Source organism: Leptodactylus fuscus, chromosome 4 (genome assembly GCF_031893055.1).
Source record: "Leptodactylus fuscus isolate aLepFus1 chromosome 4, aLepFus1.hap2, whole genome shotgun sequence".
Taxonomy (NCBI): domain Eukaryota; kingdom Metazoa; phylum Chordata; class Amphibia; order Anura; family Leptodactylidae; genus Leptodactylus; species Leptodactylus fuscus.
Window position 1 is genome coordinate 133087685 of NC_134268.1, and position 14670 is coordinate 133102354.

General features: G+C 42.3%; 1 protein-coding gene across 1 annotated transcript in view; it reads right to left on the reverse strand.

Annotated features, from left to right (window-relative positions):
* The window catches only part of COL15A1 (collagen type XV alpha 1 chain), a 257018-nt gene that overhangs the window by 14511 nt on the left and 227837 nt on the right, over positions 1 to 14670 (reverse strand). Inside the window, exons 33-35 of the mRNA XM_075271081.1 lie at positions 6809 to 6870; positions 5315 to 5446; positions 4997 to 5047 (exon numbers count right to left, since the gene is read on the reverse strand). Of these exons, the coding sequence (XP_075127182.1) occupies positions 4997 to 5047; positions 5315 to 5446; positions 6809 to 6870 (245 nt within the window). The remainder of the gene's footprint in view (positions 1 to 4996; positions 5048 to 5314; positions 5447 to 6808; positions 6871 to 14670) is intronic.

A 14670-nucleotide genomic window follows, 5' to 3' on the forward strand; every position in this document is an offset into this window, starting at 1 on the left:
GCTGAATGTGTGTGCTTAGCACACACATTCAGCTCTACTTCATCGGGCTAATAGAATGCATTGGCCAATCAGCGCTGGCCAATGCATTCTATTAGCGTGAACTGAGTTTGCACAGGGGTTCTAGTGCACCCTCGGCTCTGCTACATCAGATTGCTACATCTGATGTAGCAGTGCCGAGTGTGCATCAGATGTGTAGTTGAGCAAAACTGACTCAGCACTGCTAAGTCTGCATTCGCATAGGAATGCATTGGCCAGCCTTCGGCCAATCAGCGCTGGCTCTGCCGGAGGAGGCGGAGTCTAAGGTCGGACCTGAATGGAGACTGGTGTGGAGCGATCTTAGACTCCGCCTCCTCCAGCAGAGCCAGCGCTGATTGGTCGAGTTCCGTACTCTGGCCAATCAGCACTGGCCAATGCATTTCTATGGGGAAAAGTTAGCTTGCGAAAATCGCAAACTGACAGGGATTTCCATGAAATAAAGTGACTTTTATGCCCCCAGACATGCTTCCCCTGCTGTCCCAGTGTCATTCCAGGGTGTTGGTATCATTTCCTGGGGTGTCATAGTGGACTTGGTGACCCTCCAGACACGAATTTGGGTTTCCCCCTTAACGAGTTTATGTTCCCCATAGACTATAATGGGGTTCGAAACCCATTCGAACACTCGAACAGTGAGCGGCTGTTCGAATCGAATTTCGAACCTCGAACATTTTAGTGTTCGCTCATCTCTATATGAGATGAAATGAATTTCTGCCAAGGAATTTTACTCTCACTCCAAGCTTGCACCAATTTATATTGTAAATTAGGGAACCTTTTGTTACAAATTAATGGTGGGTTTTGAAATTGTACCACTTGATGATATGCCTCTCCTAAAATATGGCAGTGTTTTCTGACTATATGATTTTTCATCTCATAAAAATGGAACATTTCCATGTCCACACTGTCTAAAATGAAACAATGTAATTAAAGGTGAACAATTTTATCATATCCATACTGGAAAGGAATTTAAGATAAAGGAATATTTCAAATATATGTAATGTGATTTATTTAGTGAAGTGTCCATGTAGTTTCATATATGTTGGAGAGACTTTCCAGCAATAAATGTAAGTCCACAGTACAATGGGGAAATTTATTATTACATATAACGTATCACTTTGTAAAATGTAGCCACATAAGTTTGCAACTCAAATATTAAGTATTGAAGCATATCAGCGGCATAACTAGTGGGGGCAAGGGGATGACAGCCGCTCCTGAGGTTGGCCCTCCAGAGTTAGTGGGCCTGGGGCTGCAACCCAAGTTACACATCAACTGCATTGGTGAGTGCATGACATTGTGATACATGAAATACATTGTGGATGAGGAAGCTTTTCCTTCTCTATTGGTAAGTAGTTCTTAAGCCACAAGCCACTACAGACCTGTGACCTACGAGCTCCCCTAAGACATCTGCATGGTGCTCTGAGCAGCAGTTGTGGCAGTGGCGGAAACTCCTCCACGGGGAATTGCAGGTGAGTATCTGTTTTTTTTTTTTTTTTTTACACATTTTGATCATTTATATAGAATGGCATTGGGGGCTTTATATATAAGGAAAGACCTTTAGCAACATAAGGGGGCATAAATAATATAAGGGGTATTAAGAGGTTTTGATAAAAGGAGGTATAGTTTATAATGCAGTAGGGGCAGTATGATTATAGTATACAGTGGGGGCATGTGTGTAGTATTTTCTTTTTTTCCAGAGAATAATAAAGTTTACTTGTAAACTTTAACCCTTTCCCGGCATCCGCCGTACTAGTACGGCGCATGCGGGTGTGTAACTAGCCACTGGATGTCTACTGCTTTACACAGTGGACAACCGGCGCTAATGTCTCCGATCGGTCCCCGGACCAATAGGAGGCATTAACTCTTCCGGCACCTCAGTCAAAGCTGCAAAAAAAGACATCCTATTCATCTCCGTACACGGACGTATAAAAAATTTACAGCTGTCAGAATATGGCGACTTTTAGAAAACATTTTTTTTAACACAGTTTTGGATTTTTTTTAAGGGGTTAAAATGCATATAAAACCATATAAATTTGGTATCTCCGGAATCGTAACAAAACACAGAATACAGGTGACATGTCATTTTGGCTGCACAGTGAACGCCGTAAAACCGAAACTCGTAAGAAAGTCGCAGAAATGCATTTTTTCTTCAAATCCATCCCATTCTGAATTTTTTTCCAGCTTCCCAGTACATTATACAGAATAATTAATGGTGGCATCATGAAGAAAAATTTGTCCCGCAAAGATTAAGACCTCATATGGCTTTGGGAGTGGAGAAATAAAAAAAGTTATGGGGTTTAGAAGGAGGGGAGTCAAAAACGAAAATCAAAAAATGTCATCGGCGGGAAGGGGTTAATATTCCCCAAATAACCCCTTGTCCAGGCCTCAGTGGTAGCTGGTAGGGTGAAGACAGCAGCAATGGACACCAGAGCACAGTGAACAGGTGAGTGTGTGTATATACTGTATATTTATTTATATAAAATTAAAAAGGAACACGGCAGTACTACTCATGTACAGGGCATTTTTAAATTACATATTTTATAATTGTAGTAGAAGCAGGTATATTGTATAGCTAGCTAGTCACCCATGTGGCTCACTGCATAATTCCACCTATGTAAAAATGCTTGCTGAAGAATTTTGTGATTTTTAATTGCATCTTTGTTAAAAGTTAAATTTTATGGAAGAAGTCTTTGCTGGACTTTTTACACTTCGAATTTCTTGGATACATGTCTTCGGGCCATGAAGATTTTCCATGCATTGGCTGTCTTCAGGAACGTGAGTTTGGAAACATCTTTTCTTAAATATCTGCAAGTTGAACCTGAACTTCCCTTCCCCCATCCCTTCTATATATAGAACTACTCATGTACAGGACATTTTTAAATTACATATTTTATAATTGTAGTAGAAGCAGGATTGGGACATTGTATAGGTGAAGACAATGTGGGTTGGGTGTCTAGAAAAGTGAGGAGCCAAAGGTGTCTGTGTTACAAACTTTACGGAGACAAGTGAAGTCTAGAAGAAGTAGTGATCTTGATTCAGATTGAAGAGACAAGAAATGTGAACACTTACAGTCGGAGACATCAACTGTAAGTCACATTATTTTTCCTGTACTGAATTTACCTAAATGGTCTTCACAGACCTGTGTAGAGCCACTAACTACCACTAAGTAGTCACCGTATAGTGATAATACTGGTATACCTAAGTTGAGGGCCCACTTATCTCGCCTAGTAGCAGATATAGCCCTGGACTCAAGTTGCTGTGGAAAGAGTACCATTTCAATTTTCACCTCTGGCAGCAGAAAAGCTAAAATTGGCCCTGTCAAGGACAACAGTACAAGTTAAACTGATAAATCTTTGTTTTGCTATGTGACCCGTGTTTGGCTTTTACCGCTGAAGTAATTAATCTGAGCAGCTATACTATTCCACATATAAGATAATGACAAATGCCATTAAAATATCTTGTGTGGCCAGTGGAAATGTGTCAATGTATTCTTGCTTCTCTGCAGAATCTCTAAATGTATATTTCATATATACCGTATTTTTCGGACTATAAGACGCACTTTTTTCCCCCCAAATTTCGGAGGAAAATGAGGGTGCGTCTTATAGTCTGAATGTGGGTGGAGGAGTGGGTTTGCAGCACGGCCGCGCTACTGCCACCGCTGGTTTTCTTCAGCGGCAGTAGCGCGGCAATCTGCAGGCCCCGGCAGCTAAGACAGTCCCCGGCATCTGCTGTAATAGACCGGCGGATGCCGGGGAGTGTCTCAGATTGCCGCGCTACTGTCACCGCTGGTTTTCTTCAGCGGCAGGAGCGTGACAATCTGCAGGCCCCGGCAGCTAAGACACTCCCCGGCATCCGCCGGTCTATTACAGCAGATGCCGGGGACTGTCTTAGCTGCCGGGGCCTGCAGATTGCCGCGCTACTGCCGCTGAAGAAAACCAGCGGTGACAGTAGCGCGGCAATCTGAGACACTCCCCGGCATCCGCCGGTCTATTACAGCAGATGCCGGGGACTGTCTTAGCTGCCGGGGCCTGCAGATTGCCGCGCTACTGCCGCTGAAGAAAACCAGCGGTGGCAGTAGCGCGGCCATGCTGCAAACCCACTCCTCCTCCGCAGGTCCTGGCAGTCAGTTAGCCCCCCCCCCACCGGCCCCATACCTTTAGTGATGCAGGCCGGCTCCTGCACGGCGAGGCCACAGGAGCCGACCTGTTCCGATGACAGCCGGGAGCCTAATGAAGGCTCCCAGGCCTGTCATAGATATATATTACTATCGCGGCTGGTCTATGACCCTCCGCGATAGTAATGTATAGAATCTCCCATAGACGGCAATACACTTGTATTGCCGTCTATGGGACTTGCAATCAAATGATTGCAGGTTCAAGCCCCCTAGGCGGGGGATATTAAAATAGTAAAAAAAAAAAAAAAAACCCACTTAAAAAAATATAATAAAAAATAAAATAAATAAAAGTTCACCTCCTTTCCCTAGAATACATATAAAAGTATAACATTACTGTGAAACATACACATTAGGTATCCCTGTGTCTGAAAATGCCCAGTCTACTAATATTTTTATGTACAGTGAACGTCAAAATCAAAAGTGCTAAACTGACGGGTTTTTCTCTCTGTTTTGCCTCTGAATTAAATAAAAGGTGATCTAAGCAATAAATATTTCCCAAAATGGTATATCTAAAAAGTACACCGGGCCCCACAAAAAAAACGCCCTATACATCCCCGTACAGCTGCAGGGTCACCTGTCAATGTGGCCTTGCAGCTGTTCCAAAACTACAACTCCCATATATTAAATATTTTACCATTTTTTGCCTGAAATTTTTTTTCCCTATTTTTCTCCTCTAAAACCTCTTATAGTCCAGTGTGTCTTATAGTCCGAAAAATACGGTAACTCATAACATACATAGAAAATAATGATGCACAAAGAAGATTGAATTAAACTACTAGACACAACACATACTTGCATAGAGACGGGAGGGTTATCAGCAGGAAGGGAAATCAAGTCACCAAGCTGCAAAATGAAGCAGAGTTACAGTATTGGTAAACAACAACAAAAAAATCTCTTAATGTTGTGAGAACAGAAGCTGATAAAGAGACACTTTTATGGGTTTTGTGCATATCAAGTCACAACCCATGGTTAAAACATCATTCTAAATACTGGGTATGTGTGTTTCCTCTATAATTTCTGTTGTGCTTAAAGACTAAGCTAAAAATTAGAACTATGTTTAAAATGTAAATATACCATAGAGTTTTCTAACAATGGAATATATATATGCACCTGAACTTTTCTCCACCCGCCTCGAACACGGAGGAAAAGTTCGCTGTTCTCTGTCAGGTAAATCAGGCCGCCTTCTGCTACTAAATGTGTTCTTTGCAGCATCTCATCAATGTTTTTGGTTGTTGTTGTAACCTAGGAAGAAAAATAAATATAAAAAAATAAATATACTGTAGTACTCACAATTAACCATTTCTTCTATGATATACAGTGGTCACACATTACTTAGGTAAATAAACATATTGTGATGCTTCTAAAGACTCATGAGAATTGTCAGGTTAAAGAATAAAACATTGTAGGAATAATTAGTGCAATCCAGAAGATTGCATTGCGCATGTACAAGCATGTCCTATGTGAGACCACTTGTACAGAAAGACAGGGGGCTGCAATCTCTTGGAGGTAGTGCACAGACGCACATGCACAATACCAAACCGGAGCCACCACTACACAGATTCTGGGTGAGGGAAACATACAGCTGAAGTTTGCGAGTAAAGACAGGATCAACTGTTTAGAGCTGTTAGGAAGGCTCTAAACAATGTCATGTGGGACTAAGTGGTGTACACCTAAGTTAGGGTATATATGGCTAAATAACCATATGTTTGCAAATCAGTTGAAAACATAATACTGATATGATAGACTACAAGGACATACATAAAGGAATAAGACAAGTTGTATTAAGGAAATAAAAGAAGATGATTATAAAGAAGTTGCAATAATAAATAAAAAAGATGGATGCTGATATATAGATATAAATGATGTGAAATCATAGACACCCACCAGTCTGAATAACAGTAAATGTGCTATCAAATAAAAAATTTGGGAATATAGGTAATTGCTTTCTCCTATGTGTGCTATGATAACAGTATATAACTAATGTATAAGAACCATAAACACAAATAATTGTACAAAGATTTAAACATGCATACATGAAAATACATATATAAATACATACATAAAAGTGACCAATAGCCATTGGGCCCAACAATCAATAAAGGTGCACAGACTGGAAAAACTAAAAATATATATAAAAAAGCAGGCTATGTAATAATTTAATGCTGAATCTGTACACAATTAATATAGAATCCTCTGACAAAGTTGGATACCAGTGAGCGAAAAAAGAGCAACAGTCAAGAAAAAGAAAAAGAATAGATTGCAAAGCTGGTAATATTTAGGGTACAGACTAAAGTTCCAAGCATAATGGGATTGAATGCAAGGGTAAATTTATTGCTCCAACAATGGAAGTGTTAAAAATATTAAAAATCACAGACTTTGTTTTGTTTTCAATGTCTAATACTGTGTGCTTATGTACCCTCTGACTTGTAAAGTGCTCCAGATTATGTTGGTGCTATATAAATAAAGTTATTATCATTATATTCAGTACAATACTCATTTGAACCAATATTATACCTTGTAACTAGTCAAGCCTTCCCATTTTTATTTGGTGGTTGTAGTTTTATAAAACAATATGACATAAATTATATGTAGCAGTGAACGTACCAAATTTCTGGATCCTGGAATTCCTGGTTGACCGGGTGGTCCTGGAGGTCCTGGAATGGTAGCTGATGAAACAACAGAACTCGTAAAATATATAAAACACAGACTAGGTACTACCCGTATTTTTCGGACTATAAGACGCACCGGACCATAAGACGCACTAAGGTTTTAGAGGAGGAAAATAGGGGAAAAAAATTTAAGCAAAAAAAAATTGGTAAAATATTTAATAATCTAATAATCTAATATTTCACCAATGTAAATAGAACCGGGGGTTTTCGGACACAGGGATACCAAATGTGTATGTGTTTCAACAGTAGTGTTTTTGTTTTATATGTATTCTAGGGATATGGGGGTGATTTGAACATTATATATATATTAGTTTTAATTAAAATTGTTTCATGCACTTTGTGCACAGGTTTGGCATCCATGGATGGAAAGAGACACCCTGCAGTGAAGCTATGCAAGAAGAGAAAAAGGGGCGGGCCAGACGGGTGAAGGAGGTGTGGTTTTCTAAGCAAACTTGAAAACATGCCTCTTTCACCCGTCTGGCTCGTCCCTCCTTAACTGCCTCTCAGATCTTGCTCCTGCAATGAAGCCACACAGGCAGGGAAGTAGGGGCGGGCCAGACGGTTGAAGGAGGCGTGGTTTCAAGCTTGCCGAGAAAACCATGCCTCCTCCCGTCTGGCCCGCCCCTCCTTCCCTGTCTGTGTGGCTTCATTGCAGGAGCCAGATCTGAGAGGCAGTGAAGGAGGGGCGGGCCAGACTGAGAAGGAGGCGTGGTTTTCTCGGCAAGCTTGAAACCACGCCTCCTTCACCTGTCTGATCCGCCCCTACTTCCCTGCCTCTCATATCTCGCTCCTGCAATGACGCGGCACAGACAGGGAAGGAGGGGCAGACCAGGCAGGCACCGTGCTGCTCTCCTTTTGATTCGCACAGACGGGACACAGACGCTGCATTCGGACTATAAGACGCACACACATTTTCCTCCCATATTGCGTCTTATAGTCCGAAAAATACGGTAATTTAAAAAGTGAACATTTCATTTACTAAACAAGATTATATTCACTAATTTGCACAATCCAGATGTTGAATCTGCATCTGAAAATTTAAATGAATTTGAATATGGTTATTTAATGTAGCAGATGTGCAAAAAATGAGTAGCCACTTTTAAAAATCTTTGGCAGGAAAAGCAACTTAAATATTACGTTTTAGTTATGATACTTATTGATAACATTTTAATTACTGGAAAAAGAAGAAATATGAGTATGTTCAAGCATTTAGGAAACAAAAAACTTGAGAGTCTTCAGTAGTTGATACCTTTTTTAATGGCTAACTAGTAATGATGACAGATTACAAGCTTTCAAGGCTCTCGGCCTCTTCCTCAGGTATATTTAAAAACAATTTCTGAAGGATGCATATTTGTGTAAAAAGAGACGCATAGGAATATAATGTTAGGTGGGAGGGTGGATGGTAATTGGTACATAAAAGTAAACTATTCATGAGTTCACAAGGTCCTTATCAGTTCAAAGAGTGCTTTTGATCAGTCATGATTCCTGTAAAAGGCCATAAAACCGTGTGACAGATTCAACCCCTTCTGGAGTGTGTGAAACAGGGTCATCAGCTTGTACTCATAAATCCTTCTCTCTTACTTATATTTGAAGTTTCCCCTTAAAACCAAAATTTTCATGTCATTGCTGATATTGTGATCTTGATTGCAAAAATGTTTTGGCATGAGAAGGTCCATTCTTTGCTCTCTAATTGTGTGGCGGAGTGAGTTCATCCACAAGTTTCTGACCAGTCTCTCCAATATACAGGCCTCCAATGGGGCATTTGGTGCATATTATTAAATAAAAAGCCACCAAGTGGAATAGAAATATTAATTATAAAACATAACTTTTAATAAATATGCATTAATAACAATCCTAAAAGGCAGGGGAGGGAAAATCTTTTACCAATATATGCTGTGCAAACAATAGAAATCACATAGGCACGGCAGCCTCCAAAAAAATGAAACCAGTAACATTCACCAATCAGATGATGTTGCGTGTAATGCCATTCTAGATGGGAGGTTGCTCATAGTAACAAACTGGTACATAATCAGATAGTTCCAAGATAAGAGTGGCCCAGGGTATAGAGGTAACAGATAAAGTAACAGACACACACTAGGAAGCGGTAGGGATTGCTATATAGCCCTCTAAACCTAACTCAGATCCATTCCCCTATTGGTAAATGGCCTGACTGGAAACTTTCTATTGTTTGCACAGCATATATTGGTACAAGATTTTCCTTCCCCTGCCTTTTAGGATTGTTATTAATGCATATTTATTAAAAGTTATGTTTTATAATTAATATTTCTATCCCATTTGGTGGCTTGTGATAAGTTGAATAGATTAATAACATATTATTCGGAATTTTTTGGATAATTCATATTATTAAATACACTACATTAGGTGTGCTGCAGGTGAAGGTACCTGGGATTTTGTAGTCCTTGTTAGAATTGGGGATCTTTATCTTTTTTATCTTAAAACTATTATCGACTAATACCTGCACTCATATTTTCTCATGCCTTTTTAAAGGGGTTTATTATTGGGGAAAGAAACTAGGGGCTTATTAGTAGAGATGAGCGAGTAATACTCGATCGAGTAGGTATTCGATCGAATACTACGGTATTCGAAATACTCGTACTCGATCGAGTACCACTCGCTATTCGAATGGAAAAGTTCGATGCAGAACCAGCATTGATTGGCCAAATGCTATACTGTCGGCGAATCAACGCTGGTTCTTCTCCTACCTTTAGAAGTCTTCTCCCTGCAGCTTCCCTGAAGCGTCTTCCGGCTCTGAATTCACTCTGCCAGGCATTGGGCCTGGGCAGAGCCGACTGCGCATACCCGCTTGTAGTGCGGACATGCGCAGTCGGCTCTGCCCAGGCCCGATGCCTGGCAGAGTGAATTCAGAGCCGGAAGATGCCGCGGGGACGATGCATGGAGAAGACTTCTCGGAGGATCCAGCCCGACCCTCACTTGTGGACTTGGTAAGTATAATTTGAACGTTGCCTACCCCTGAAACGAGCATTTTCCCCCCATAGACTCGAAATGAATATCGAATCTCAAACATTTTACTGTTTGCTCATCTCTACTTATTAGCCATTGTGTTCAGAGTATACTGCTGCTCATTACTCATACTCAGGCATGTCAAACTCAGGGTACCCCGAGGGTCACATGAGTAACAAGAGGTTGTTGCGAGGGCCGCACATAGCAGCTAATGTCACACACGTATTTTAACAGCAGTCATGAAAACAAGATATGAAGTAGTAATATATAACAGCAACTAATATATTTAACAAAAATACAGCAATTAAAAACTAAACATTTATTTGCTATCATTTTTTTCAATCTTTTTTAGATTATAAGTTGTGATCAGTCAGCCTTGTTCTCTATGAAGATTTTGTTAGTTTCATAAAAGAAAATTATCTGTTTACATATACACCCTTCATCTGCCCCCAGATTCATGTCCCCCCATATCTGCCCCCAGATTCATGTCCCCCCTCCATCTCTGCCCCAGTTTCATGTCTCCTCCATCTCTGCCCCAGACTCATGTCCCTCCCATCTCTGCCCCCCAGATTCATATCCCCCCATCTCTGCCCCCCAGATTCATATCCCCCATCTCTGCCCCCCAGATTCATATCCCCCCCATCTCTGCCCCCCATATTCATGTCCCCCCATGTCTGCCCCCAGATTCATGTCCCCCCATCTCTGCCCCCAGATTCATGTCCCCCCTCCATCTCTGCCCCAGTTTCATGTCTCCTCCATCTCTGCCCCAGACTCATGTCCCTCCCATCTCTGCCCCCCAGATTCATATCCCCCCATCTCTGCCCCCCAGATTCATATCCCCCATCTCTGCCCCCCAGATTCATATCCCCCCATCTCTGCCCCCCATATTCATGTCCCCCCATGTCTGCCCCCCAGATTCATGTCCCCCCATCTCTGCCCCCAGATTCATGTCCCCCCATCTCTGCCCCCAGATTCATGTCCCCCCATCTCTGCCCCAGATTCATGTCCCCTCCATCTCTGCCCCCAGATTTATGTCCCCCCCATCTCTGCCCCCAGATTCATGTCCTCGCCATCTCTGCCCCCAGTGTCATGTTCCCCATCTCTGCCCCCAGATTCATGTCCCCCCATCTCTGCCCCCAGATTCATGTCCCCCATCTCTGCCCCCAGATTCATGTCCCCCATCTCTGCCCCAGATTCATGTCCCCCATCTCTTCCCCCAGATTCATGTCCTCTCCATCTCTGCCCCCAGTGTCATGTCCCCCATCTCTGCCCCCAGATTCATGTCCTCTCCATCTCTGCCCCCAGATTCATGTCCCATCTCTGTCCCCAGATTCATGTCCCCCCATCTCTGCCCCCAGATTCATGGTCCCCATCTCTGCCCCAGATTCATGTCCCCCATCTCTGCCCCCAGATTCATGTCCCCCCATCTCTGTCCCCCAGTATCATGCCGTCCCCTCCTTCATCTGCCCTCAGTTTCACGTTCCACCTCTATGCGTACACACAACTTACCTTTTCCGACGACCTTCTTCTCGCTCCCCCGCCGCACTCTCTCTCGAGCTAGTTCACACGTGAACTGCCCGCGCGGGTTTTGACACCGAGAGAGACGCGGCAAGCCACATCTCTCTCTGGTCAAAACCCGCCTGCCGCGACCATCGCGGTCGTGGCTTTCCCCTCCGCTGTCGGCTCAAATGAATGAGCATACATAGGAGGGTGCTACTGGGGGCGTCATCACGTCACATCACGTATACACAACAGCGTGTAGTAGCGAGTAGCCGCGAGAGTATTGCACCTCTTCGGCCTGCAAAAAAGTCTCAAATTTTGTCTCTTAGAGACAAAGTTTGAGACTTTTGTGCGGGCCGCAGATATGCCTGTAAAGGGCCGCATGTGGCCCGCGGGCCGCATGTTTGACATGCCTGCTCATACTTGTTTGTTCAAGGTGGAACACAACAAGCCTTTTACAGTGCAGTACAGCAAGAAATAGTGAATTATCATCTACTAATACCTGAGCTCATCTGTTCTCACACCTTTTTAAAGGCGCATATTAGTGGGGAAGGAAATTATTATAATAATTATAATAATTATTAAATTATTATAATAGCTTGTTAGCAATTATGTTTAGATTATACAATCACAGGCCATTTCTCAATACAGTTGTGGCAAAAATCAATAATTCTTAGACAATAATCTCTGCATTTAGCGTCTACTCTAGCACTTATTTAAAAGTATTTATTAGCTGGGAAACAAATAAGGGACATATTAGCCATTATGTGCAGAGTACACAATTAAAGGCCATTTCTGAATACAGTGGTGACAAAAATCAATAATTTGTAGCCACTAATCTCTGCAGTTAGTGGTTATTCTTATTATTACAGGTGTTTATTAGTGGGGAACCAGATAAGGGGCATATTCACCGTTTTGTTCCAAGTATAAAATTACATGTCATTTTGCAGTACAGTACTGCCTCATACAGTATGGCCTCATAAGGCTGCTGCAACTTCCAAACTCTACCACTGGGTCACTGTGTGGCTTTCTAAGGCTGTTGCTACCTCCACTTTATATTGACTTGCCATTCTGTGGCCTACTCACGCTGCTGCAGCCTCCACAATCTGCCACTGGGTCACATGATCTTATTAGGCTGCTGCAACCTCCACACTGCCACTGGGTCACTGTATGGCCTCTTAAAGCTGCTGTAACCTCTGTGCTCTGCCACTAGATCACTGTATGACCTCATAAGGCTGCTGCAACCTCCACATTCTGCCACTGGGTCACTGTATGGTCTTTTCATGCTTCTGCTGCCTCCCCATCTGCCACTAGGTCCCTGTAAGGCCTCAAAAGGCTGCGGCAACCTCCACACTCTGCCACTCGGTCACTGTATGGCCTCATAAGCTGGTGCAACCTCTAAACTCTGCCACTGGGTCACTGCTGTCCACTGATAATAGCGGATACAAGAGAACATGAGTGTTGCAATCCTCTGATGATGGTATATGTCAGAGAGTTTATTAAGAATGAGTGGTCTGAGAGCTTCTGTTGGCTAATATATGTCATGATATTTGATATTAAGCCAGTGGGGCTAACTTGCTTTTGTGATTATGTTGCGAACAGTAGGTTCTAAAAATCTGAAATGTAGTCTGGAATCTTAGGAAATTTATATTTCATCCCCCGAAAGTAAGACATAGCAGAGGTTTTGTTGATTTGCCTAATATAAGGCACCCCCGAAAGTAAGACATCACCAAATAATAATAATATTTCTGCGCAAAGATTGTATGAAGAAAAACATTGCAGCCGGCTGAACAATGTGCGCGAAGTTCCGTGTGCACAGGTATGCCGGCTGCTGACGTTGCTGCGATACGTTGTATAAACGGTTCCTGCTGCTGTAGCATGAGCTGGGAGATGCCTGCTGTGCATACACTAAGCATCGTATGGGACGGGGGGGTCCACTCTCTCAGCTCATCCCACAGCAGCAGGAACAATGGATACAATGTACAGTATCACAGCAGTAGCCGACTTTACTGTGCACACGGAGCACCGCACACAGCGTTCAGCCGGTTGCAATGTTTTTCTTCATACAGTCTTTGTGCAGCAAACACATCTCAGCATAGCACAGTGGTGGCAGCAGCAGACAAATATAAAACAAGGCATTCCCTGCAAATAAGACATAGTATATCTTTAGGACCAAAATTTAATATAAGACACTGTCTAATTTTCGGGGAAACACGATATGTGCCAAATTTTGTATAGAGTGGTCCAGTCTTTTGGGCGGGTGTAAAGAATAGACAGCAGAAATTTAGTTATATGTTTATAAATATAGGAAAATAACATCCCTTAGGCCAGGGCCCCATGTAGCATAAATGAAAAAAGGCAAAACTGCAGCTTTTTACAGTACCTGCAAAGTGGATGAGATACTGGCTAATCCCATCCACACATTGCAGAAAAATATCCACAGCGGACATGCTGTGATTTAAAAAAAACTACTGCATTTTTGCAAATCGCAGCATGTCATTTATATCTACAGAAACACTAGTGGATTCCATATAGGTATAATGAAAGCAGAAAGTCTGCAGAAGAAAACTGAAAATTGCTGTTGCAAAAAATGCCATGCGTTTCCACCGTGATTTTTCCCTCAGCACTTTTTAGCTGCAGCCCGCTACCTGGGGCTTTAGCCTTAAAGAGGATCTGTCACCAAGCACAAAATTCTAAATGACATACATAATTTGATTCTAGGTGTTCCCCTTAAACAATTTTGTGTTATTTTTAACCCCTTTCCGTCAGTGCCATTTTTCGATTTTTGTTTTTGACTCTGTATCTTCTAAAACCCATAACTTTTTTTTATTTTTGCGTTCTCAGAGCCATATGAAGACTTAATGTTTGGGGGCAAATTGTTCTTCATGATGCTACTATTTATTACTCTGTATGTATTGGGAAGCTGGAAAAAAATCAGAATGGGGTGGATATGTATAGTATACATAATTTTAGTGAATGTTGTGTTTATGTTTGTGTTATCAAAATATCTCAGTGGTTTGTGTGTATACAATAGGAAAGTGGTCAGAGGGAAAATTGCTTTCTCTGGCTGTGCACAACCAAATTTTGTTTCATGAAGTTTTGAACCTTTGCACAGAGAGGAGAAGGGGTGTAGTGCCCTGAGAAACCAAGGGAGGGTGTCCCTGGGCTGACCTCCAGAGTCAGCAGAGACACACAGCTCTCTAAGGTAAGGAAACGGTATCTTTTTTCCCAGATAAGGATGAGTTGTCATCCCCCATCTCAAGCAGTCAGAGGAGGGGGGCAGGGAGGTGTGGCTAAGCACAAGATAAAGAGACT